This window comes from Nyctereutes procyonoides, unplaced genomic scaffold, assembly GCF_905146905.1.
Source record: "Nyctereutes procyonoides isolate TBG_1078 unplaced genomic scaffold, NYPRO_anot_genome, whole genome shotgun sequence".
In the NCBI taxonomy this organism is placed as follows: domain Eukaryota; kingdom Metazoa; phylum Chordata; class Mammalia; order Carnivora; family Canidae; genus Nyctereutes; species Nyctereutes procyonoides.
The window spans coordinates 33022183-33050175 of NW_026575134.1; the positions used below are offsets into that span (position 1 = coordinate 33022183).

General features: G+C 49.0%; 1 protein-coding gene across 3 annotated transcripts in view; it reads left to right on the forward strand.

Moving 5' to 3' along the window:
• The first annotated feature begins 1217 nt into the window (after positions 1-1217).
• The window catches only part of ELF5 (E74 like ETS transcription factor 5), a 42713-nt gene continuing 15937 nt past the window's right edge, over positions 1218-27993 (forward strand). The window contains exons 1-2 of one of the 3 annotated variants that reach the window (XM_055300868.1): positions 1218-1632; positions 19477-19601. In XM_055300868.1, the coding sequence (XP_055156843.1) occupies positions 1577-1632; positions 19477-19601 (181 nt within the window). In that variant the 5' untranslated portion in view covers positions 1218-1576. Of the gene's footprint in view, positions 1633-12369; positions 12447-19476; positions 19602-27993 lie in introns of those variants that run through there. The other 2 variants (XM_055300866.1, XM_055300867.1) reach the window with 2 other exon arrangements.

Below are 27993 nucleotides of genomic sequence, written 5' to 3' on the forward strand. Positions count from 1 at the left end.
ATGAGTAAGGCAACTGAGAATAAGTGGGATGTCATATTGCACAATTCCAACAGGCACCATTGGTGTTGTGGTCTACTGGAAATGGCACCCCTTGGGGTTGAGCAACATGGCCACCGAGAGGAAATGGCATACCTTAGAAAGGGTGGTCAGGAAAGGCCTCTCTGCAGAGGTGGTAAATCATGGGATGCTGACTGTAAGAGGGATACATGGAAGAGAAATATCATGGCGGGGGCCAGGAGGGGTCAACACAACATGACATGGTGACTGGCTTCATGCAAGGGCTCTGAGGAATGATGACTTCAGGCTTTTGCGTCTGACAAACTAGGGAAATGACAGTACCACTCAATTCTGCCCAATTTCCTGAGCCTGCCATGAGTGGGTGGTGCAGGGAACACCCCAGCAAAAGAGGCATAGTCCCTTCTCTTGGGGAGTTGACCGCCTCCATTAGGATTTCCCAACGAGCGCCTGGGAGCACTAGCTGGGTGGTATGTTAATGGATGTTACTAGAAAAAGTTGCTCAAATAAGTTTGGGAAATGCTGGGTTAAGAAAAATTAAACAGGTTTCTTTTCTGGAAGATTTCTCAGAGCTTTTTGTTTTTTTTTAAAGATTTTATTTATTTATTCATGAGAGACACACAGAGAGAGGCAGAGACACAGGCAGAGGGAGAAGCGGGCTCTATGCGGGGATCCCGACCCGGGACTTGATCCCAGGACCCCGGGGTCACTCCCTGAGCCGAAGGCAGATGCTCAACCGCCAAGCCACCCAGGCGGCCCCCTCTCAGAGCTTTAGTAGGCTAGCATGCCCATCCTAACTTAGTTGACTGGGACATTTTTCCTCACACAGTGTTTTGGGAGACTAGCATTTCCCTGGGGGAGAACTGGGTTCTAGACAAATGCCAAATGGGCCAGTGTGTAAAGCAGGGTCAGAGAGGAGCTATAGAGGACGCAGAGCTGGCAGGGGTAAGGAGGCCCCTAGGAGGAGAGAGGACTAAAAAGCTGTTGGGGCCCATAGGTGCCAGGAGGCGAACCCGCCTGTGACTGTTCCCCCGGGCCTGGCTTCACCCAAGCTCCCCTAGTAACCTCTGAGTCAGCCCCCCTCGAGGCCACGTTTAGCCTCTGACTGACTGGCTCAAGTGGTTGCCTGACCTCCCTGGGCCTCCACTTACCCTTCCATAAAATGGGGATAAAATATTGCCCTCCCTCTCCTGGGTGGCACGAGGCTCTGTAATTACTGTTTGGCAGGGTGCTGAGGTGCTGACAGTCCCCGTCTGACACATTTCTTCCCGGCTCCTCCAGTCACCACACGTCGCCTCTGCTGGAGCCAGGGCCGTGGGCAGCCCCCCGCAGCAGGTGCCCCCCGCCCCGTGTGGAAGCGAGAGCCCGGCCTCCCCTCCTGCCAACCCCTGGGCCTTGCTAACCCAGGTGCCCTACCCGCCCGTCCGGGACCCTGCTGCACCCGGGAGGCTGCGTGGGGCTGGGACACCCAGAGGAGGCGGCCCCGGCCCGGAGGGAGCCATGCGGTGTCCTCCTCGCTGAGGCCGGGCCCGCCCCACCGGGGCCCGCTCTGGACGGGGCGATGACGACGTCGGAGGAGCCGAGCCCAGCCCAGCCTGGCGGGACGAGTGAGCTGAGGTGGGTGCTGTGTCCGCGCGTGCGGGAGAGGCCAGGGCCTGGTGGGAGAGGCCCAGTGGGCAGAGCTAGCCTCGCCCCCATCCTTCCATCAGGGAAGAAGCGGGAGCACAGCTCCTTTTCCAGGGAGGAAGATTAGGTATCTTCTTTCAAGTGCCAAGGAAACTTTGAGGCTCCCCTCCATACATCCTACCCTACGAGCCAGCCCCCATCCCTGCTCCTACGGGGTAGGACAGGTCTCCTCACGAAGCGTGGTCTTTTATAGCTATGTGTCCCCCCGCCTTTGGTCCACCGAGAGGGCCCATTTTTAGCCAATGTCACCCAGACAGGGTGCTGGGGAGTGGGCAGCGCAGGATGTGGCACCCTCAAGTCCAGGCCGGAGTCCTTTGGGACAGTCCTGCTTGCAGGTGACTAAGGTAATGGCGGGCCCAAAGGAGAAGGATGGGAAAGGAGCAGTTGTCAGGTGGTCCCTGCAAGACTTTGAGGTGCCCATGAGCTCCCCCGAGGAATGGGATCCTGACCCTGGTAAGCTCTTGCAGTTGGCTGGTACCAGAACTCGTTCCTGTGTATTGGGCATTTTTCTGGGATCCAGCTGTTCCTTTTGATGTACACCTTGCTTATTTGTGTTGACATGTTGACATGCCTCCTACCCAGCTCCAAAGCATCCCATTAGGTGGTGGGCTTTGGCTTTCATCCCTGGCTAAATTCGGAGGCCGTGAAATGCATAGGAGAGAGCTGAGACCCTTGCAGGGGGGCACCGCACATCTCCAGGCCCAGAGCATTGAATGCCAGTTTAAAATCCAGATCTCTCAACCCCTGGAAATTAGGGGTGGGGGAGGTGTTGGTGTTTGTCGCAGGGTCAAAACTATATTGGGGAATGACATCAGCAGCCTGTCTAAGCTCAATTTCCAGCCCCCGCCCTCTTTAAAAGTCATCGCTGTCTTCAGCCCTAGCGTGTTACCAAGTGACTTGTCAATGCCAGGAGAGCCGTGCAAAGAATCTTTGGCATGTCGTTAACCTCATTCCAACATGTAATTAGCCTAAAAGGCCTCCTCGCTGCTTCCATTCAGCGTTACATCATAAAGAATCAGATACTTTACTATTTGCAGGGCACAGTGAAGACTTTAAAGAGTTAATTATGGCTCACTAGAGCCTGTCCCCAAGAGCCCACGATCCAGGAATTAAAGTGTTGGCTTTCAAGTGTCAGTCTTCAAGACAACCTTCGTGGTAACTCCCTTCTTGGGGTCTGAGGTTGACACTGGTTTGAAAGTAGACCCACCAGGGTACACAGGGGCGAACTGGAGGAGGCCATTTGATCTGGGCCTTCCTCCTAGGCTTGGCCATGTGTTTTTTTAGAGATATCATCTGTCCAGTGTCGGAAAGGAAAGAGAACCAAGGAGAGCTGGAATTCTACTTACACTCCCAGGTCCATGGGGCGAATCCAGCTGAAGCCATTTGTAATCTCTGAGCTGGAGAGACCAGCAGTGTGGCCGGAGTTCAAAGGGAGTTCAACTCTAATCTGGATGTTACAATCTGAGCCAATCTAACCGTGCAGGCTCTGAGGACATTATTATCAGTCAAGTGTAATTAAAGATAACATAGTTTTATTAATCAGCTTCCTAAGGAGACTGTGTTTATCTGATGGCTGTGTGTATAATGTGTGCACGGCGGGGTGGGGGGCGGGCGGGATCCGTGCTGTGTGTGGTTGGTCTATAGGGAGGACAGGATGTCTGGGGGGAAGACGGCTAGGAGTGTGAGGGAGTGTGGCTAGGAGTGGTACCTAGGTGTTATGTGGGTTCTGTACACGAGGAATGGGAGTATGTGTGGTAGCACTGATGGGCTAGTGTGTGTTTGCTCAGGTTTACACAACTGGACTTGAAGTTATGCCTGTTTCTCTACTATGCCTTGCGTTTGTCAGAACTCTGTTCCCAAAAAAAAAATACTTTTCCCTACTTGCACTTGGCTGGAGTCTATAGAGTTCCCAAATGCACATTCCACCTGCGGGGGACCTCTTTAGCTAATTGTCAGTAATTTTCCAATCTTATCTCCAGACCTATCCTGGCTTGGCTCTAATGTCCATCACCCTAAACCACTTTGTCATTGCAAGAGAGCCCGAAAGAGTAGGATTCCTCCTGAATATTGTTTGGCCTGACCTGAAGTCAACTGCCCCCACCTCGGGGCGGGGGAAATGACCTCCTTGGGCCCGGACACCAGAGCTGTGCTGCATAAATCTCCGTTCTGGTTTAAACTCGGTTAAGCAGTCAGTAGTCAGATGGGTGTCGGGTAACACTCCCAGGCCAGGTTCCCCCTCTGTGAGGGTGAGCGACTGCCCGGAGGCTGGGGAACAGGCACAGAGCCAGCCTGGCCATCTGCGCCCTCCAGTCCGCAGCATCCGGGACCCAGACTGGCCCACTCTCTCTGCGCGGCCGTGTCTGCTGGCCAGTTGCGCAGCTCACCGCTTGCTGTGGCTGGAAAGCTTGCCCCAGATTGGAATTTCCTCCCTCAGAAGGTCTTGTACAAAATCTGCCCTCTGTCTCAGTGCAGAGCTGCACCTGAACTTTGCTCCAGCCTGCAGCTACAACCAGAAAGCTAAGAAGTCCAAATGGCTGTTTCAGTCCCAAAGGAACAGGTGACAACCATTCTCCCTTGGGTGCTATGGGAAGGTGAGCCTGCCAAAGCCCCACTCACAGGGCTTGTGTAGCAAGATGCATTCAAGATAATTAGGAACTATTGCCAAATATAGTGGCCTTTTCCTAACTCCCAAGGTGGATAAACTTCTGATGGATACCAGATAAGAGACTGGAAATGAATGGATGGATGGATGAATATCTATGTGCCAGATGCATCCACTTGTATTATTTCAATTAGTAATAATAACTACTAGTAAGTAGTTAATATTATTCTCATCTTGCTGATTAGGAAACTAAGGCTTGGATAAGTTTAATAGTAATAGCAATGATACTTTGCAGTAATCGTACAGCCAAAAGTATTTAATATATGCCAGGCCTTACATTTTTACATTACACTATCTCATTTATTCCTCAGCAGAACCCTAGGAAGTAACAATTTATTTACCCAGGCTTTTAGATGAGGAAATTGTGGCTCAGAAAGATAGGTAACTGGCTACCAAGTGACAGCACTGAGATCTGAACCCACATCTACCCACTTTTTCTAGTACTGGCTTCTCTTTCGCTACTTTCTCGTTTGGCTTTTGCTCCTGGCAGCGCCATGTTTGGTTGTTGAATCACTGAAAATGTTTAGCCACATCCCATATCTCACTGGTTCTTTGGAACCAAGGGGACAGCTGTTGACTCAAAATGAAACTGACCCCTGCCTACCAGCCTTAGCACACGGGGAGAAGAAATTGAAACATGATTTCATGAAAAGAGATGTGGGCAACAATCAAAGAAGACACCTGACTTCATTTCCACTCCAGTACTTAGAGACCTTGGATATGCACCCTGGGGAGTGGCAGGTTTCCAACTGGAACCTCCCCAGTTTTGCCAGTTCAAGGCATGGGGGAGTCAGTGTTGATATGAGCCTCTTGGTGAGGCGGGGCAGCTTCCCAAATTTGAGGGTTCTCCCCTCAGATTTATAAGTACCGGGAACCACTGGGTTTCAGTTAGGATATGATGACAAACTCTGATAAAGGGATAAATCAGGAAAACTCATAATAGCAATAGACTGAAATTTTGTAAAAAGCATAATGCCTGAATTCTTATATATTCTGTGTTTACAACCAAGACTATTTCTCTAAATGAATTCCTGAACAAAACCAAACTTGAAATTTCAGCATGATTCGGACCTTTGTACTTCTTGATGGCAAGTTAAACTGCAGAAAGCAGTAAAGGATTGCAAGGCTACAGCTACTTGGAAACAATATTAGTTCACTTTTGGTGGAAAAAGAAAATCCAGGAACAAGCTCCCTAAGAAATAACAGCATGATGCTAGAAATAACAGCATGATGCTCGTGGACAACGAGTAAGAGAAAAATCAGAGTTTTTGACGAGATCTCACTGGTGACCTGAACAAATTTGCCCCTGAAGAGCAGACAAGATCTGGGGCCTCCTCAAACTCAAAGTCCGCATCAAATGGCCAGAGACTCCCCTCATTGATAACCAGGATTCAAAACTCCAAGGCCAACCTTCCTGGAGCAGTCTTAGGGGGATCCCCAACTCATTCTCTCCTCTTACACACTTGTGGGTTTCCTCTTATTGGAAAGAGCCTCTCTCTCCTCCTGGTCACCCCAGACATCACAGAGTGTAGTGTCCAGGCAATCCAAGGATTGAATTCTGGCTCTGCTACTTGTGAGCTATGTGACCTTGGGCAAATTACTGAAGCTCTTTGAGCCTCAGTTTCCCCTTCTGTAAAATGAGGATAATAACAGTCCCTACTCTTACAGTTGTTGTGCTTGGCACATAATAAGCAACCATTCTTAGCTAGTCATTCCAATTTTCATGGCCCAGCTCAAATGCCACAACCCACAGGAAGCTTTTTCTGATGGTTGCGGCCCTTATGACCACCACCTCTCTGAGGTCCCACAGCCCCTTATTCAAAGTTTGACTTGGAATTACACACTATCTCTAAGTGTTTCCTCATGAATTCTCTGCTAGAGACACAGCTAGGTCTTACTTTTTAAAAGATATTCCTGAGTACACCAGCCCATTAAAAAATATATATTAAATATAGTAATTAAATATACACTTATTAAATAAAATATATCTATTAAATATGTAAATATATAGATCATAAATATATATAATTAATAACTATATTTACCATTTTCACATTTTAACATTTCTAAGATCAGGATAAGCTTTATAATCTACCTATACATTTAACATAATGCTTTCTTTCCAAGATGATTACCTAAATCAATGACATATACTATAATCAACAGTATCTTAGAAATAAGATTTGGCTGATTGATGAGGACAGAGCTGCATGGGTCTGACCACAAATTTCCACCAGCAGCCCTCCTCACCCTCCATTCTCAGTCCTCACGCCCCTTCCAGACCCCCATCCCTTGACCAAAGACATGCCTTTGGATGACAACTGGCATAAAGGAGTCCAATCTGGAGACGTGGAAGTCTCCAACTGGCATAAAGGAGTCCAATCTGGAGACGTGGAAGTCAGTGTGGTCACACACATTATCAAACTACAAATGTGATCATTCTCACTGAATGGAGGCAAGGAAACTGGTTCAAATACCTAAGTTTACCCAGAAAATCTGGTGTCAGCTGTAGGAAGTTTAGTCTTTAATGATGGAATGCTCTGATTTTCTGCTGGAAGTCTAATCATCATTAGTGGGGCTCCTGGATTAACCAAGCTAAGTAGCCATTGAGGGAGGGACTGGTCTATTCAATACCCAAGACTTCAATGGCAGCATTGTTAGTACCATGCGGTCCTCCAGCCAACAGCAACAACAGGCCATAGCAGTCAATGTCACCCATTCCTCAAGTTGTCACCCTCAACAACTCTTTCAGAAATCAAGCCCTCGTGCCTATCAGGGGACTGATGTTTGGTAGGAAGACAACAGAAGAAAGTTCTGTCTTCATGAACCCTCCTTTGAGAGGGCTTCCCTCTCCGGGCCTCTCAGATCCGTGTCTTAAAAAGCCATTATTCCTTCAGATTCATTCAGGCTGACCCAGAACATGGTGACTTTGATTAGTTTGAGCCTAAAGCCTCTGCCTTAGGCTCAAATCCTGCTTTTCCTTAAAGGAAAAAAGGGAGACTAGAAATACAGTCATGCAGTGGTGGCAGCTGTTTCATAAGAATTATCATAATTCAACCTTATAACAACAAAATCCATATTTTTATCATAATTGTCATTATGCATCTGCCAACCATTGACTTTGTCACTGTTTAAGCTTCCATAATGCCTTTGGTGCTGGAAATCACACAAAGATCCACTGCCTTCATGAGGTTCATGGCCAAGGAGGGATTATCAGGGGAGCTACCTCCATGTTGCCATCTACTGAATTGGGGCTCCTGGTCAGGACAGCATGAAGAGCAGAAGGAAGAGCTGGATATAGGGGACTGGACTGGGGAAGGATACCTCAAGAGGAAGTAAAGCAAATACACAATCAACCAACAAGAACTCCTTGAGCACCGCCTTGTGCTTAAGTCCATGCTGGGTGTTTTAGGAGACAATAGGTTTGCACCTCTTGTCCTTACTTTCAAGGATCCTACCAGCAGCATGGGATGCCTAAGAGAACTGGTGTCTCTTCCACTTAGACTCTGTCTCTTCCAGAGGTACCAAATCCTAACAATATGGTGAAGCTTGTATACTCTGGAGCATCTGTCTCAGGCTCAAATCCTGCTTAGTGCTCCACTGGCTGTGTGATATTGGGCAAGTTACTTCAACTCTCTATGCCTGTCTCCTCACTAGAAAACTTTGGAAAGCAATAATAGTGTCTGTGTTGGAGGAATGATATAAGGATTCAGTGATTTAATCCATGTAGCATTCCTAGACAGTTCCTGGCACCTGCTAAAGGCCTGATAAATGGTAGCGATTACCATTATTCCTTGCAGAAGGACAACAGTATCCTATTTGATATAGTAATGCTCTCAAAGTCAGCAATCTCAACCAACATCCCCCTTTCTCTCTAGAGACCGCAATAGCCAGCCATGTGGCAAGAACTTACCTTGCGCCAAAAATCACAGTAAGGACTTCCAGATGAGGAACCTGAGGCTGTGAAAAGTTCATGCCTCACCTCGTGTTCTCCAGGTTCCAAGAGTTTGTTGGAACACGCTCACTGACCTTTTTCATTCTTCAATGTTTGAGCCAACAGAGCATTAAAAAGTAGAATCTCTCCAAGAGACTCTTCCCTAAAAATAGTATCAGGATAATAGAGACAGGGATCCTGATCCCAAACTCATGCATTCCACCATTACCCTGTACATCTCTCTTGCTAACGGCATCATCTCCGAATTTACCTAAATGCAGTTTCTCTCCTCCTTTGTGTTTTCAGCCTATGCTGCCATACGGGGTAGTGGTGAGGGTGGCACATAGAAGGAGAGAAGATATGACTAAAGAAATGTTGGCCCAGGTGAAAGAGGCCAGCTTCTAGGAAAAACATGGAACCTATTTTATCTAGCAAAAAGAATTGGGTAGAAGCCTCCGGTTTTATGTCAAGTGACATGTCTTTGAATTCACTTCCATGGTACACACATGTGTCAACCGTTTTCTTTGCCCCAAGAACCAACCTGGGTACCAGGCAGTCTGTGAGGTACCAGGATTTCCCCTCTACAGTGAGAGACAGATTATGCCTTCGATGACATTAAAGACCCAGGGAAATTGAACCAACAGAGAGGGAAGGATGCCCTCAGAAGGCAATGCTGAGGCCAGAGCAAAAGGAGAGACACTCAGGAGGAGCTGAGCTCCTGTGTCTACAATGTGGTTTTGACACTAGGTGGGCCTGAATTCAACCCAGGTTTGGCCACTACTCAGCTGGGTGACACCAGCAAGAGGGTCATGATAGCTGATTCCCAGGGTATTGGGAAGAATAATCAAGGTAAGGCAGGTGGGCATTCTAGAGAAATGCTTGGTACCTGGTAGATGCCCCATGTGTCTATAATTCTTTCTTCTCTGGCCCCACATGACCACCCCAGGAGCACCCAGAAACTGGTTATGGCGGTAGTTAAGAGGATGGTAGTTAAGAGTCTGGAGGCCGGCAGCCTGGATTAAAATACATGCTCTCCCACTTACTAACTGTGTGACAGTGGGCAAGTTACTTAACCTCTTTGTGCCTCAGTTCCCTCACCTGTAAAATGGAGATAACAAGTACCTCCCTCAACCAAAGGGCTGGGAGGATTTAATGGCACGAATGCATGAGAAGATAAGCTGAGGGCATATGCAAAATTTTCAAGTGTTTATTTGAGCAAACGTCAACTCCAGTTGGGCATCACCAAACGGAAAGGGGTGAGGGGCACTCCACGGACAGGAGCTGGGGGGAGGCCTTTCCTGGAGCACGCGCAGAAGCAAAGTAAGGAAGTGATCTGATAGGCCCCAGCTTTAGCCCTCGCCTGATTTGGGAAAGGGCTACTTGGCTATTTTGCGATTGGTGGTGGCTCTCACATTCCGTTTTTTTCGGATCCCCGTGCATTCACAGTCCACTCTGGCTGAGGTTCCGGTTTGCTAGAGCAACCAGAGTCTAACAGCCTCTCCGTTGAACTACTTTGACAAATCTAACAGCACCTAGATGACAGAGTGCACACCTGCCCCAGGTTATAGTCCATTTAATCCACCCAACGACCCTGTAAGAGAGGTACTCGCTCTCCTTCCCCAGTTTACAGATGAGGGAGCTGGGAGGTAAGGAGGTCAGATAAGCTTCCCAGGCTCGCCCAGCCGGCAGGTGGCAAAGCAGGGAGTCAACAGATGAAGTCTCCTTCCAGAATCTGCTCTTTGTCACAGTGTTGCTCTGAGGAGCCTACTTAAGTGTCATGTGTTATTACTGCACAGCTGAGACACCAGGAGGACAGGCCGAGCCTTCTAAAATGCTCCAGACCTTCTTCCACCCTCCTCCTCCACATCCCGCACCCCCATCTCTTGCCTGTGCTCGACATTCGTAGTATGGTTTTTAATACACTTAGGGCCTGAGGTTGTCGAAGATCTCCACTCCAATCCAATTTAGGTTCCATGTGATAGTTAGACTTCATTAGAGTCAAATTCCTCTTTTATTTTGGTTTTATCTTAATCGCCCCTTTCATCCACTGGTCCAGAAGCCTGTAATTTCCCACATGGGCCCTCGGAGATGCTATATTATACCTTCAGGACCATGAGACAAACAGTTTGTTGTCACAGGCATCGACTGCCAGAAAAGTTTTCACCCTGAAGTAGCAGAGCCGAGACAGCACGGGGTGGGGGGGGGGGGTTGGGGGGGGAAGTTACTTCTCCAGAGGACTGTTTTTCAGAAACAACAGCAGAATTCTAAACTTTTCTTGCAACCCTCTCTACTGAAAAGAGTGTGAATGTGCAGATCCAAACGTGAGAAGTATTTTCGAAACCAGTGACAAGGTGAGAAGTGTCCCAGGGCCGGGGATGTGGTGCGTAGGACCCTCGTGGTTCCCTAGACACCAAGGAACACAAGAGGCAAACCACAGAATTTTAGAGCTTAAGGGAATCGCAAAGACCATCTAATCCAGTTCTTTGCGAGCTCTTTTTAAGTCAGATTCTTTTGTTCAAATGAAATCCTACCCTGGAGATTTATATAAAAGCTGAGGTGTTCTTAGTGAATCAGGGAGGAGAGGTCTAGAGCCTGAGCCCCTGGGCTCCAACCTCCCGTCCCTGGCAGTCCCCCTGAGGCCTGCCGGGAACCCCTGGAGTCTCCCCAGAATTGTCCCGGTGAATTTGAAGATGGGGGTTCTAACCCAAACTCCTCCTTGCACCACGGGAGGAAAGGAAGCCCAGAGAAGCTACTGGACTTGCCTGAGGTTACACAGCAGGTCAGCGTGGCCTTATCTTCCTTCAGCAATTTTTTCCAGGACACCCTGAGTCCTCCAATGAACTGCCTTTTGTTTCTCCAGACTACGTGTGTTTGTATTTGTGTGTTTGTCCCCGTGCCCAGGGTTCCCAAGAAAACCTAACAAACAAGTCCCGGCTCCCACTTTAAAGCTTGGAGGCTGCCGTTTGGACACAGGTCTCGGCTGCCCGGGACAGCTGGAAGCACTGTGCGAAAAGGCACAGCCTCATAAACACTGTCCCGTGGACAACCGGGGACTCTGCATTTCACAGCCTAAGCTAGGCCGAGTGTCCTCTGGGGTGTACGGGGAGGTCCTCCAAAGCCAGGAGGTCGTCAGCGAGACACCGGTGAGCTGGCCCCCAGCCTCATAGCTGGGGACACCCGACCGGGCCCCTAAATCTCTTCGTTTCTCTGTCCACAAGGGAGGGGAGGGGGGAGCCTCCACGGGGCCCCTTGCATCCGAAGATGTTAGCAGTTAAACAAGATAACATGTCTGATGGCTTGGGGACACAAAGTAGAAGAAAGGCCACACGTTGCTGCAAGCGGGCTGTCACCCTCAGCGAGTTGCAAGGCCTAGGCCGGGGGAAGGGGTGGAGGAGGGGGTTCTAACTGCTGTGCTCTATCAAGGAAAACAGCTCACAAGGGGCTTACTCAGTGCTTCCCTCGAATTACCTCATGTGACCCCCAGCAGCCCTGCAGACAGGTCCTCCCGTTTGCAGGAGAGCTCGTTAAGTTATGAGCTAGCTGGTTAAGTCATCAAGGCGACACAGCCGGCAAATGACAGACCCAGGATTTGAACCCCAAACCATCTAAGGCTGCAGAGCCCGTGGTCCTCGCCACTGCCCCATCCTGCCCCTGCTCCGGGGAGAAAGAGAGAAATGACGCGATGTCCGCAAGTGCAGGACTCGGCCAGCCCAGGAGGGAGGCGGCCCAGCCAGGCCCCCGGATGCATTTCGGGTTTCCCCTCCAGCGTGCACAGATGAGAAGTCCCTGCAGACACGCGCACGGGCACTCCCCGCAGAGCTCCCAGAGGCAAGAATTCTCAGCTTGTTTACTGAGTCCCCTGGAAGGGGGTGGGGGAGTGGGTGGGGAGCCGGGCACAAAAACAGGATAAAGGTAAACTTTCTGCATGTGAGAACCATTCCCCCCCTCCGAGGAGCCGTGTCACACTGTATGTCACCGTCATCAAAGGGGCTGTGCATAAACCTGAAAAACCAAACGGACCTGTCTGTAGGTGTTACTTATATCACAAGGCTACAGGTGCCTTTACTTCCACTGTACACTGGTGTGGGAGCGCCTGCCTTCTCTTGCCCTGAAAGCCTCCTCTTTGGACCTAGTCACCGCTGTCCTCACGTAAGCACCTTTTCTTTGCTCTTTTGGATGAATTGTAAGGGTCGTCGGGGAGCCTCGGGCTGGGGCCTGGGTCTGCAACTCCGGTCTCCAGCTCCAGATTGCCGGGCCCCCCCCCCCGTCCCCTGCCAGTGCCACCAGCCACCACGCCTCCTGGGAGCTGCTTGATGGGGATTTAAGTGCCATTTCTGCCTCCTGGGGCCGCGCAGCCACCCCGTCCTCCTGGGCACCCCCCGCGCACTCCGGATCACTTGACTACACCAAGGGCGACTAGCAGAGAATAGGGCCAGGCACCCAATTCTCTCTCTACCTGTTCCGAAAACTATGTTCAGGAAGGGAAGCCCTATTTTGCACCCCAAAACCAGTCAGTTTCAAGGGAAGCCCTCCAGCCCCCTCCCCCTTGGCTAACGCCTTCCTTTTGCCGGTGGCCTGCTCAGGGTTGCCCCCCTTGAACTAGAGAAGAGAGCTGCCTTATTAGACTTTGGGGCATTTTTCAGGAATCTGTCTGTACATAACAGCTGAAAAGAAACCCGTTTTGCCCTCTCGCACCACCTCAAGAGACGGCTTCCAGAAAAGCCACCGGTAGGGGTTTTTTCCACTGTGTTCTCAGACCTTTTCAGACTCTGCAGTGTTGGGGGGGCTCATGTGCACCTGCCCCCTGCCGGCAGCCGCCGGTAGCACATACTCCCTTTTACACACCCCCCCCCCCAAGCTGGGGACCCACGTTTGGAGGGACTATAAAAATTTTACAAACTGGAAAGGATGTCAGAGGTCATTAAGTACAACCTCTTCATTTTACAGGTGAGGAGGCTGGGGCCTAGGAGGCAAAGTGATTCGGGGGGGGGCAGCTTCGCGTTTTAGGCTAAAGACCCAGGGAGAGGGCTTGTTTGCTCCTCTGAGTGGAGGCTTGAATCTTTGTCCTCACTCTGAGAATGTTTTTCATGACTCAAGGTGTTCTCGGCAGGCACTTTCACCCTTTGGTTGTCCTTTTTTTTTTTTTTTTTTTTTCCTCAGAAGTCACCAGGGTAGCAACCGTTTTGATATGTTGATGACTGTGGATTCTTCCCACGGCCCCCCCTCCTCTGGCACAGGCCTCCATGGATTACTCCCAGACTCTTGCATAGATGATCTGATTTTATTAAATCCTCAGGACATCCTGAGGATGGCATGCGAAAATCCTGTGTTAGAGAGGAGACATTGTAAAGATGAGCTCAGAGAAGAACATGGGTTTTTTTTGGGGGGGCTGTTTAAAAGATATTTATTTATTTATTTATTTATTTATTTATTTATTTATTTATTTATTTATTAATGAGAGACACAGAGGACGTAGGCAGAGGGAGAAGCAGGTTCCATGCAGGGAGCCCAATTCGGGACTTGATTCCAGGACCCCAGGATCACGCCCTGGGCCAAAGGCAGACAGACGCTCAACCAGGTGCCCAGCATGGATTTTTTATATACTGCACCTTATATGAAACAAAAATAAAGAATTTTGACAGGCTGAGTAGCTAAGGCACCTACGTGTCCCACGTCCCTTGCCCTTGTGGGAGGCAGAGATAGGATTTAGCCCCTCAAGGATTTCATCCAAAGCTGATGAACTCTGCATGGGTTACTGGGGGGTAAACCGTGTGGCTTGCCTTCTGTGGGTCTGTGCCACACCTCCAGAGAAACAGCTAAAAACAAACGAACTGGCAAGCTCCCTAAACAAGCTGGAGGAAAATGAGGAGTCCCTCGGTAAGACTTGAGCAAGTCCGTTCTGGCAGCTGCTCTGCTTTCTCTCAGAAGAACAAATATTCAAGCACCCCAATTCTTTAACTGCAAGCATCACCCTAATCCACTGAGATTCCCCCCCATATGCCCCTCCTTAGGGAGGCCCAAAGTGTGGGACATTGGCCCTGCCTTGGCCCCAGGGCTCTGGGTCTGGTGGGCACTTGGGTATCACTGAGGCTTCAGAGAAGGAAAGACTTCTTCTTCCCAATGGGCTGCCCAGATCGTGGGATCAGGGAAGACCCTTCCTGGCACGCCCCACCCCCACCCCTGCCCCATTCCACGGTTTCCACCCTCATGGCCTCGTTATGCCTGGTGATGTTTTGGTGCATAAACAGCCAATGTGTAGATGCTTCATTGGGTGGATTTTTGGTCACATGCCCAGAGCTGAAGTTGATGATCTCTGCCAGGGTCAGGAAGGAATTCCCCTCCTCTGGCAAACTGGCCAAGCCTGGGTGATTTGCTCCTTCCCCTCTCTCTCTCTCTGGAAGGCTGAGCAGAGGTGCCTGGTTGATCAGGCCATGGGCACCACACCTGTGATTGCTGCCTCTGACTCGTGTGCGGGCAAGAAGCCCGTGGGCCTGTCCCTCTGACTGTGCGGACCCTCCCTGTGCACACCTGGTGAGTGAGCCGGCTCTCAGAAGGGTTAGGAAGCCCGTGGCGGCATCGGGGACCCAAGCTTCCCTGTTGTCACTGTTTCCTTCTGAAAGGCCCCTGCAGCCAGCCTGTCTTGCGCGTGAAGGGAACCCACTTGATTCCTTTTCCTTGTGTGGATTGTGCTTGAGGCTTTCCTACTTCCTAGGCAGCTTCAATGGTAGTTGGGGAAACGGATTCTAACAGCTGGGGGTGTGTTGATGGGCAGCGAGTGAAGATCCAAAGTGCTTAAGGGACCTGGCTGGCCCAAGCAAAGAATTTTGTCCAGGGCTCACTGCTGAAAGTAGTGGACCTAGGAGGGAAGAGAGAAGAGGAAATCGGGACACCTTGGCAGAGCTAAAACTTTAATAGCCATTTGTAGTGATTGGATTTTAGTCCAATTTAATGAGTTTGCTTGACCACACTACCCAGTGTAACCGACAGGTATGCTATGTGCGTGCGTGTGCATGTTTCGATGTGTTGGTCCATTACGGGTGGGTGCCTGCGAAAAATCCTGGAGCCAGAGCACATCTCAGAGTCCCCCTGATCGATGTGTTCATTAGGTAAATGCAGAACGGAGTCACAAGACGCAGAATCATGACTCCCAGCCCCATGCTCTTTCTTTTATGACAAACCAGCCAGGCCTTCCAAAAACAGAAATATGTGCCTAGAACAGCAGGCCTAGGACCCTCCCTGGATCTCCCCTCTTGTCCTGCTGCTGACTCGAGGTCTCAACCATTTTTTCATTGTCGTTCCCAACTGAGGAGGCTTTTTAGATACTTCTGCTATAGTCATTACCCCACATAGATGTCTTTACAGTGTATCATCTAGGTACTGTGGCCCTTTAGAAGGTCATGGGACGTAATAAAGTCTAAGATTGTTTTTGACCCCCAAGACCAATTTTTCCCCCTCTAGGATCAACGTCAGCCCCACTGGAAACGTGTGGTCAGACCTCCAGCCTGGGTCTATACGTTGTCGGACCTCAATGTACTAGCTAAGAAATGAGGCCCCAAACAGCTCTTCTTTCCTCCCACCCTCACCCTGTTCCACCTACTGTAAAGAAATTTTAAGAGCTAAAATGTTCAATTATTGCAAGGACTTTCAAGGGCCTACGAAGCTAGGCAACTGAATACAAAGCAGCCATTATTTCTGAACTCTCATGCCTTGTGCATTCTGGCTAAGTGGCCAAGGTCTTTTTGTGGGAAGCCCAGAGTTAATAATACCCTCTCCAACCATAATAGCAGAAAATAAAAAAATAAAACATAAATCTGCTGCTTTTAAAAAAGACATCCCCCCCCACAAGAAGCAAAAAATAATTACAGGGGAAAAATAGCCCTTGGTGCACCTGAGAGAGCCCTTTAAGAAACCATAATGGATATAATTTGTCATAGAAGGGATTACCAAGGGGAATCAGATCCGGTGCTATGTACAGCAGTAGGGAGATTGCAGGACAAGAGAGTAGGTTGGTGTAAAGAGGAAAAGAAAAAAAAGAGAGAGAGAGGAAAAGAAATCCTTAAAAGAGATAAATACCTATTGGTCAGAAATATTCTTAATTTTTTTGTGACCCACTTCAATTTACCAAATGACTTTTGAAAGCTGTTTACATCAGGCGTAAGTGAGGAAGTATTCACTCCTTCTGTTGTATTTTTTATCTGGAGGATTTCTAGTTGATGGGGAAGACCTGGGGCCAGTTCTATTTTCTTCCATATGGAGTACACCCCTCCTTTCTCCAAGCCCCCCGCCCCCTATGAAGGCCATTTCAGAGGCAAACCATCTTCTTCCCCAGTTTTCTGCGACTTTGCCTTTAGCCCTCACTTAGGGGAGCTTTCCTGAGGTCATATCCAGAATGCAGAGGGCAGTTTTAGGTTTCAGGGCCCCTTCCCTCCCTTATAACCTCCCATCCCCATCCCTCTTCATCCTACCTCCAGCTCAGGATATAAAACCAGTCAATCCGTGGGAAAATCAGAGTCCAAACTCAGGCAGCCTTGACTTCTGTTTGATATGGCCCCCAAGGGGAGATCCATGAACACGATAATCCAGCAGGCAGGTTAACCCTCTCTGGGCGTCAGAAAGGAGGCTTCCCAGTGGGGTCTGGTGACTCTCCAGTGATGGCCCAGAAAGGGTGCCAGAGTGTGAGAATTTGAATTTGATTGTTTCTCTATGTCAGGAGCACAGTTCTCATGCACGTTTGATTAAGAAAAGGATGGTACATTTGCAAGCACCCCCAAAGAACCGGTCTTTGATTCTGGAATCCCTGCCCTTCTCAGTATTGAGATTCCATCTGATGTGTAAGTGTGTTAGGGATGTGTCTGTAGGTAGATGTGACTGTGAGTGTTACTAGAAAAAGAAGCAGATGGGCCAAAATTCAGGAACCTTACGAACTCTCTACAATATAATGTTGATACCCATTGGCTGTATGACCTTGAAGGAGTTACACAAATTCCCTGGGCCTTAATTGTCTCAACTATACAGTGATGGGGTGAAGGGAAAAATTGGACTGACTCTGGAGTTTCCAACATGTGGCACTCACACCACTCATGATACAGGAAATAGATCTGGTCAGGGGGATGCTCCCAAGGGAGCCTCCCAGGGGTAGGCAAACTTTTACTTCAAGGGCCAAATAGCATTTTAGGATATACAGGCCAAAAGTCAAAATCAATTATATTACATGGGTACTTCTATGACCATTCACTATGTAACTATTTACAAATGTAAGATCATTTTTTAGTTGTGGACTTTTCAAAAATGGATGATAGGTTGGATTGGGCTTGTAAATTATAGTTTGTTAACCTCTAATTTAGGTGGTGTATAGACCAACCATGTTTGTTTGTTTGTTTGTTTGTTTATGAAGATTTTATTTATTTATACATGAGAGACACAGAGAGAAGGCAGAGACATAGGCAGAGGGAGAAGCAGGCTCCTTCAGGGAGCCTAATGTGGGACTCGATCCTAGAACTCCAGGATCAAGCCCTGAGCTGAAGGCAGATGCTCAAACACTGAGCCACACAGGCATCACTTTAGTGTGATACAAAGTTTTTCTTTTAAATAGATGTATTTATGTTAAAACAGAGAGGGAATTGTTGCCTTTTTTTTAGCATATTAAGTAAATTATTGGGATGGTAGACAAAAGGCTAAAGTTGGCAAAACAATGAACTAGATGATTAATAAGCTCCCAGCCATCTAAAAATTCTATATGCTTAATATCCCAAGATCCAGAATCCAGTCTCTGTTCTGACATTTAACCTACCAGCTGTGTGATCGTGAGCTGCTGGGTCCCTTTTGCAAAATGGGGGTAGAAGCTCCCTACCTCATCAACATTATTGTGATAATCAGAAAAGAGAAGTTGGGTAAACAGATTTTTCTAATCTACCAAACATGAATTCATTTTTCCCCTGAATTATGGGAATATGAGAAGCAGCAAACTTGAAAGATGGGACCAGCATGAGCAAGAATGCACGTGAGTGAGGGCCCCAAGCCCATTCCGTTTTGCCCTCTTCCCAGCTTCAACCAGACACCTTCTCTCAAATCTTCCTTCTCACCAGTGTATGCAGGGCGTAGAGCCCTGCAATTAGGATCATGACTTCCTAAGTGGATAAACCTGAGTTGTTACCCAAACTCCACTGTCTGCCAACTGGGTGCTTTGGGGTATGTATATTACCCAAAATTTTAGAGCATCCATCCTCATCACTAAAACATAACCACTACCAGAACCTGTCTCAGAGTTTGCTCCGAGGAGACCAAAGTTGTAAAGTGCTCAGCACAGAGCCCAGAGTGTAGTAAGTATATGTTCCAATTATCATAGGTCCTCAGTCCCTGAACCAAAACCCTGGGGCTAGATAGACTCAGAATTCAGAATTTTTCTGGTATTAGGATGGTTATACAGTATTTATACTGCAGGATACACAATACTCTTCTCAAGGTATTCCTTTTCGGAATCATAGGAATCATATGTATTGTATGTATCATATGAATATTCATCAAGTAGAATAAATAAAACTACAGCATATTGTAATGTATATTTGTATAAAATGTTGTTCATATACATATATGTGTGTGTATATGTTTAGCATATGGTTTACATGCCTGTATATAGATATATGGATATAATACACATGTAATTATATAAAAGTATTTCACATTGATTTAGGACTGGTTTCTGTTTCATTTTATTTTTGCTGGGGAATAAGTTTGCAAATACACACAGATTTCAGAGCTTTTGGACTTCAGAATTGTGGGTAAGAGTTTGGGGTGTCTTGCCCAGCCCTCAGAAGCATGTGGTTAAATGTTATAAGTTCAGGGGTCAGATGTGAGCCAGTAGGAAAAGTAAAGAAGGAGGCAGTATTGCATTGTAAGAGCCTCCATGTCAAACCCTGAGCTTTGCCACTTACTGGCCGTATTGCGTGGGCAACTGTCTCAACCGCACGGTCTAGGTTTTCTTGTATATAAAACAGGGACAGATGTACATACCTTATGGGATGTGGCAAGGATTGAATAACGTCATTGTGTCAAGCACTTAGAGGGGTGCCTGGCTCCTAGGAAGCTTCATGATTGCTATTAAAAGCCAAGCGTGCCCCCCTGGGGGCTCCTGAGGTGTGGCCCTTATCTACCTCCTCACAGTCCTCTCCTGCCATTGTAGGGTGATGTTGGACTCAGTGACACACAGTACCTTCCTGCCCAACACGTCCTTCTGTGACCCCCTGATGTCGTGGACTGATCTGTTCAGCAATGAAGAGTATTACCCTGCATTTGAGCATCAGACAGGTGCGTAAGTCCAGACAAACCCATCTGAGCTGGGAAGAGCTGGAGCAGGAGGTGGCTCGGGCCTCCAGGAGGCAGCAAGGCCACTCTGGGGGCCTGAAAATGCCAACTCTCGCCGGTGTTCAGGGCAGAGGATGGGAGGAGGCCTGGGCAGCAGAAAGGCAGCTTCTGCAGAGGCTAAAGCCCCAGAATCCTCACCCCGACCTCCTCCCAGCCCTGTGGCCTTGGGGGACTCCACTAACATCTTCAAGCCTCATTTTGCTAACAGATGATAATACCAATCTCTGGGAGTTATTATATTTAAGCAAGGTAGTGGAAAGAAACCTTAGCCCAGAACCTAGTACGCCATGATTGCTTGGCCATTGTGATTTTAGCTAACATTTGCTGAATGCAGCTGTGGTTCGGGCCCTGTGTCAAGCACCCATCCCATCCTTACAGAAGCCCTATGAGAAATGGACAATTATTATTTCCACTTTATGGATGAAGAAACTGAGGCGCAGAGAGGTTAAGTGACTTTTCCAGGGTCTCATGGTTAGTTAAGTTTCATGCAACTTGACGTGAGCATCGGTACTCCTAACTATCCTACATAGTCATCTTATAAATGAGGTTACCCTGTGGTCACAGGGTTATTGGTGTTGGTTAATATGACTGTTTTTCTCTGAGTTTCTATCTCCTTATCCCTAAAGCAGGGATGATGAGAATCACTGTGAGGATTAAGGGAGCCAAACTGTGAAAAATTATAGCTTGGCCCAAAGCAAGTGCTCAGGAAACACGAGTCCCTGCACTGTCCACCAGGCCACCCTCCCTTCCTCCTCTCTCGGCCGGCCTTCTCCACCTAAAAAAGGAAGCGTGGGGCCTTGTACAAATCCCATGCCAAAGGAGAGATTGCCCCAGAATCTCTCTGAGGGCCTGTGTCCCCAGGTGCTCCGGCGACTGCACATGACGGCAAGCCTGGCAGACTGCTAGCGCAGCAGGTGCACGCCCCGCCCGAGACTGGTGATGCAAGTCCTAATCAAGCTGTCAGTCCTCACGGGCCCTTAACCCCATGCATCCCAGATTGGCATGGTCCACACTCACGGGCAGGAGGCAGGTGGGTCCAGGAGAGGCCAAGCCTCTGAGGATGTTGCAAAGTTTCCCCCACCAGAAGGAAGCCCCTGCCTCTAGGCGGGAGGCCAGGGCTGCTCAGCTCCTCTATACCCAGTCCTGCACCTGCTCCCGCCACCAACACATGCCTACACGCACCCACCATGACTTCTCTCACCCTATCTGCAGGGTCCTGAGTCAGCCAGAAACATACTCCATTTCTCCTTTAGGCCTAAGAAACACTTTGATTCCCAGAAAGATGATGAAGGATGTCCTCTATCTCTGCCCCTCTATATTTGGTTAAGGCTCAGTTTGAAGGAGGAAAGTGAAGGCTCTTGTGTCCCCACTCTTTGCCCATATGTCCCATGATGGCAGGGCCCAGAGCAAAGGTCCTTTTCTCCATGCATGCGTGACCCAGATCTGCCATCCTGGAAGTCGCCTCTTCCTGCCTACACTGCCAGGGGGCAGTTGGCGTGATGGCAGGAAAGGGATGGCCTGCCTGCCCCAGGGGAGTGTTTCAGGCATTGGAGCAGCTCCTGTAGTCATGGAGAGCTCAGACTTTGGAGCCGGCCATCCTAAATGCAAAGTCTGGCTTTGATATTTAGTAACCGTGCCATCGTAACTTCTCGTGCCTTAATTTTCTCATCTGTAAAATGGAGATAGCAGTAATGCCTACCTGATAGAATGGTTACAGGGGTGGTTTGTCAATATGAGGGAAGCGTTGGGGACACAGTCAGGCACAGGACAAGGACTAATTTCAGCCTGGGGAGGTGCAAAAGTCCTGGAGACGGACAGAGGTGATGGTTGCACAATAATGTGAATGGACTTAATGCCACTCAACTGTATACTTAAAAAGGATTAAATGGCAAAATTGATGTCTATTTTACCACAATAAAAAAAAAAAAACAATGAAGGGTTAACAGAAGCCATCACCTGTAGGGGCTGATATCTGACACAGCTTTCTCCTGCCCTCGGCCTCTACATTTCCACCAGGGTAAGGAGAGGCTGGGCCCCGTCATTGCTAGGACACTTTCCAGAAGCTTCTCTGATTCCTGCATCACAGATAAAGCCTTCTTTTCCCACCACCCACTGAGAGAATACAAAGTCCCACCGAGGTGTGAGGCCGATGAAAGAAAAGTATCCTGCGGAAGGAGCACTCCCTAAGGGAGGAGGAGCCTGGCTTTTGACTTGCCACTTGGCTCTCTGGGTTCCAAGGAGCTGAGGAGCTCTGACCTCCAAAGGAGGTCAGAGAAGTTGGGCGTGAAAAGGTGGTTGAGAGCTGCCTGGGCACTGGGTGGGCCCTGTGGGCCCCGGCTCTCCTCGGAGCCCCACCGGTGAGGGGAGTGCCCGTGTATTTTCTCTTTGAGAGGTGATCCTTCCATCTGTGTCTGCACAGTCCCCTCTGAGAGGGTTGCCACGGGGGACAGCCAGGTCTGCCTCTGCACACCACCCAGGCTCTGTGGCCAGTGAGACATCTCCTCCGCCCCACACAGCAGATCCCATCTTGAAGCCACAGCTGTCCCCGCGGGAGCCTCCTGTCCCAGTGTGGGTTCCAGGGCTGGCGTTGCCACTGAACCACTGGCACCGTGACCTTGACAGGCTTTTCCTAGTCCCTCTGACATACACTTTCCCAACGGGAACAGTATTTGTCTCCTAGGGTTGGGAGGACTGATATTCCACACACAAAGTGTTCCGCCAAATGCCAGGCACTTAGTAGGCGCTCACCGTTGCCAGGAACACCTCGTGACTCCCAGTTAGTGGAAAAACAGCTCACACTCTCTCCTCTTTTCATTTATCATATCGAACAAAAGCCACAAAGGTCCCCGTCTCCTCCTTTCCATTTCAGAGCTGGACAGCTCAGCTACTTTGAGACCAAGGGGAAAGGAGGGGAGAAAGAAATGCTGTGCCCACTAGACAAACGACGTGTCCAACATGGCAGGGAGAAATATCCACGTAGTCAGGAGAACTCACTGTTTTCACAACCTTTTCAAACTCCTTTAGCGGACAGCCGCTGAGTCTGTGCCTGCCACGCGCTACCCACAACGGATCTGACCTGCCCTTTGAGCAGGACTTCTGTGTGGCCGCACCGCAGGCCGGGGAGTAGACGGCCACAGGCCACAAAATATTCCAGAATTTCATTAACTCACCCTGGGGTTCCCTTCTGCTCTCCTAAAACAAAGAATTGCAAATCCTGGAAACTTTTACCCAAGTGTGCAGGGCAGGCCGCCTATAGTTTACAAGCGTACGATACTTTGTGAAGATTATATTCCTCGACTCAAGTTCTGACAAGTCATGGAGTATCCCAGCCTCACACCTCGTTTCTGGCACTCCACCCTGAACCTCCACACGCCCACACATCCCTCCCCTGTTGGCCAAGGTGACCATGCCAACCTGTGGTGCCCCCTTTGCTTTGGATTCTGGTTTGTAAAATGTCTGCGGCTAGGCGGCTAGCTCAGGGGAAGTTCTAGGGGCTCCTGAGAGGTCCCATAAAGGAACCTGGGGACCTGGGACCTGGGGACCTCTCCATCCTCATCCTCACGCAAGTCTCTTGCATCTTGAAGACAGTACAGTGCAGTGGTCACTAGTGCACGGCTGCAGCAGCTAAAATACCCCCATAGGTATTTTACTCCTGGCTCTGCCACTTACCCACAGGACCTAGTGGCACTGCATGGGGGATGACATGAGCACAGCGTGCAGCATCCACTCAATCCCAGGTGCTCCGCCAAGACTTCAGCTACTGCTGCACCATGGGAAATCTTATTCAAAGAAAGCAGTTTATTTGAAAAGGTACAAAACCTTTGGGGTATCAACATCCAGAAGATTAGGGGAGAGGCATTTGAGTCCCACGTGGGCTTTTCTGAGCAAGATTCGTGTGCTGGGTATAGAAATCTGGGAGCACACGCGAGAGAGTCAAAGAATTTCTAAATCAAAACCAGATAAAAGAAAGAAAGTCCTTGAAAAGTGTGAGGTGAGCCTGTGGCAGCGGGCTCACCCCCAGGGAGAGACCTCACTGCTCACTACCGCCAACCCACCCCACACATACCTGAGCCTTCTGGGCAGCTGTGGCCTCAGGACCACGCAGGGCCTGGTGCTCCCAGCGCCTTCCCAACCCCACACGCCTCAGGCCATCGCTCTTTGCTGTACCCACCAGCCCTTCCAGTCTTTTCTCCATCCAGTTCCTTACACTGGTCCGGGCTTCCCTCCCATTCCACCACCATCTCATGGGCTAAATCATTCCACAGGCTTGGAAGGAATGCCAAGAAGGGCTGTTGGATGGAGCTCGACCATCTCTGGGTGGAAGCCTGGAAACAATTTTTCACTTCAGGAGTTCCCCCCCTCCCCATAAAGTCCTTCCTTTCGGTGACAAAGCCACAATTGATGGTGCCCCGTGCTACCGAGGCCACTCACAGGCTCTCTTCAGTGCGGCCCCAGGCAAAAAACTTTCCCAACTCCCTATGCTAATAAATCACACTAATTACGGTCCAGGCTGTCTAACTCGGGCCTCCTCTGACCCAGACTGTCTGCCTCCCCACGCCGAGCCCTGGGCTGGCTTTGTTCTGCTTGTCCCTCAGCTAGACCAGGGCTCCGGTGGGGGAAGGCCTCATTTCCCTGAGAACAAACGCCGTCCCGAAATAGTAACGAATTACAGGTGACTTCTATTGAAGGCTTACTGTCGCCCAGATAGCTGGGCTAAGCCCTTTACAGGTACCATTGCTTTTCCTTCTAACAGCAAACTTCCTACGAGGTAGGCACTGCTATTATTCTTGTCTTACAAGGAGGAAACTGAGGTCCAGAGAGGTTAGGAAACCCTGTTAGGATTGCACAGCTAAGATGTTGAAGAGCCAGGCAGGACTGCAAATCAGGAAGGTCCATTCCATAGCCCACACTCAGTTAACTCCACGATCCTCAAGTCCCTTCCAGTCCCTTCCTCCAGGTCCTCTCCAATTCATGTCAGTCAACGGAATCGTAGAATGGAGGGTGGGAACAGGAATCTGATTGAATTCTGGTAGCTGGCATGTTCATTTAGCTTCACACAGTTTCTCATCGAGGCTCCCCGATCAGCACAGGAATTTAAGTCAAGTGCTCCTGCAAAGGGTCTGGGGACATAACTCAAAGCACTAATCTCACACTTTCACAGTCTCCAGATTTTGCATTCTGCTGCATGTCTATTTTGTCTCGATTAGAAAAGTCAAAATATCCCCCCCTCAAATCTTTGCTTTGAACAGTCTTGACTCCAGAATTTCCATGTAAGAAGGGCTTAGGGGCAGCAATGCATTTGAAATGAATAGCAAAGGGACTCACCTAGAATTTTTTTTAAGAGCTCTTTGCATGAGATTGAGAAGACAGCAGATGTCTGTGATGAAGAATGGAAGTCATGGATTAATGGACCCACCCGCTGGCATTTCCACCGGAGATGCACAGGCATTAATCACGTGGGTTCAGTTACCCTTGGTACCTTCTGTTCACTCTGGTGGGGGGGATTTAGCCCCTGTCCCTCCACCCCAGTGTCAGAAGCATGGGTCTTGTGTGTGTCCTGAACATCAAGCATTTTATAAAATCACACAGACTCGCCAGGGTCCCCACATTTTGAACAGCATGGACCACCTAACTGATGCGGGCACATCAAGGACAAGGTAGCTTGGTTTATAATATAACTTCCTCAGTTTTCAAAAAGAAAATAACCCAAATCTCTGGAAAGGAATACCACGCATGCACACACACATACACGCACAACATATCAGAAGTATTTGAGAAAATGGAAAGTAGTTGTATGGTAACCCCAATATTAATACATATAAATGGATGGTATTTAATGAGCACTTGCTACATGCCTGCCTGTGTTCTGAGCACCTTCCATGGACACTCCCTGCTGACCTTAGGGGCATCTGAGTGTGCCAGCCCAGCTCTACAAGCTTAAGTCCTCCCTCTGACTTGAAACACGTCCCATTATAGCATCACTTGTGGGAAATCCCCCCAGAATAGCTGATCAATTCTTCTTCCCACTGTAGCTGGCCCTTCAACAAATGTCCCGACCTACTTTCAACTTCAAAGGAGCTGGCTGAGACTGTTGCTTAATAGTGGCCTGTTAACATTTAGATGCAGCCTACCCGGCAGGGCATGGGGTTTGTCCCCCAACCCAGATACATAGGCAGAAGGGCCTTAATGCTCAGCTTCTCCCAAGAGTTTTGATTATTTCACAAATGCTAGATGCACTGGGAAAAACATTTAGTATTTCCAAGCAATACAATCAACATGCTAAAGATAACATGTTCTGTGGGTGCATTACCCTTTCTTTTATTTGCCCTGAGTTCACGTCTTCCAAGTAGCAAGGCCTCCATCATGTCATTCATAGAGGTTACAAATGTCATCATTGGTTTCTCATCCTTTTTCTGATTTTTAAAATTTTTCTAACCTAAATTCTGACCTAATATCTAATATATATTATATATAATTATATTAATTTAATATGTTAATCATTAATTAATTAATAATATTATTATATTTTATTAATATAAAACAAATTATATTAATATGAATATTAATTAATTTAATATCTATAAATTTAGGTTAGAAAATATATATATCTGTGAGTCTGTGTGTATATGCCTCCACCCAAATCTTTTTCAGTCAATATTGGAGAGGTGTGTCCAACATGGTCCTCCTCAACCAAGAACAGTAAGGCATGATGTGACACAAAATTCTCACATTTAAAGATGGAAGAGTTGATGTGGATCTAACTCCCTTACTGACCAGCCATGTGGCCTTAGTAGAGTCATGTAATCTCCCAGAACCTCCTTTTCTTCACCTATAAAGAGAGGATAATAAGCCTTGGTCATTTGGCCAGTCGGTTATACTCACTGAGCACCCACAGAGGGCTAGGCCAGGCCCACCACTCAGGGTGAGCAAAGCCGAGCTGGCCAGCCATGTGGAGTTCAAGGTTTGGGGAGGAGGGTGAGGCGTGAGTCGTTCTGAGAAGGACACCTGAGGGGGCTGTGCAGGGAAGTCTCCCTGAGATGGAGGAGTGAGCTGTGGTCTTAAGGATGAGTGGGAATGAGTTAGGAGAAGGTAGATGGAGACTTCGTTCTGGGCCAGGAGCAATCCTGAGGGAGCAACAGGGGAGGGAAGAGGAGGGGCCAGATGAAGCCGGCCTCCCTCACCTCTGTCAGCCTCACCTCTGCGCCCTTCTAGTGAGGATAGGACCATAGAAACACACCCGCAACCAGAAAGCACCCCATGATGCTGGCCCTCTTTGGCTCCATGTCACGAGAATAGCCATACTCCTCTCAGCTCCCAGGGCTGTGGGAAGGCCTTTCCTGGTGAGGAGAGCCCGCCATGCTTGGCTCTGGCTCTGGCTTCCCTCCAGAGGGAGCCGCACACAAAGCCTGCTCTGTGGGTGAGCTTCAAAGGAAAGAGCTGAGGGGAAGGGAGCCTGCCAGCAACACCTCCTCATGTCAGTGCCCACCCCCACCCGGGCGTTTCTCCGAATCCTCTAGGCCCTTTGGCTTCCAGAAACAACACGGCCCTCTTCACGTGCCAAAGAAAATAACAAGGGGGTGGAAGTGGAGAGAGGAGGGAATGGAGACTTGGCGAAACCTTTCCATGAAAAGAAATAAACTATGTCGTCCAACTGCCGCGCACCGATAGCCATCTCTGTTGGGGGCTCAGCTCAGGACCAAGGGCGGAAGAATTTCAAGGCTCATAAACATCGCTCATCAGAACACCAGGAATGTCAAAGGCCCCCTAGGTTTACTCAAGCCAGAAATCAATAGAGGAGAGCCCAGACCAGACGGGAGACTGGCCGTCCTATTTTCCCAGGAGACCCTATTGGCCACAACGGGGTCCCCCACGGGCTAGTGGGCCAGCGACCAGCAAGTGAAAAGAGAGGCAGGCCCCTTGTTCTCACGCACCAGGTAGAGGCGACGACATTGACCTCAACCATCCTGGCCGAGTATCGACCCTCTATCCACATGCATATAAAATTCTGACTACAAATTTAAAATAAATTCAAACAAATCCATTGTTTACATTGATCACCCCTCAATCCTCTCCATGGTGGGGCAAGATTCCTGGAAGGGCTCTGGGTTTTAGGGGGAGCCTCCGTGTCCGCCTCTGTGAAGTCATGCCTATCTGGGAGGATTTGAGGAACCCGAGAAGCTGACACACGGGAAGTGCCTGCCTGAGGAGCTCCCAAGGGAGCCATACCCCTGACAGGGCGGAGGACGTGTCTCCTGCCTAAGACCCGAAGTCCCACAGATTCACTGGGGACAGTGGCACCAGGTGCGACTCTCACGGGGAATCAGAACAGCCTCGG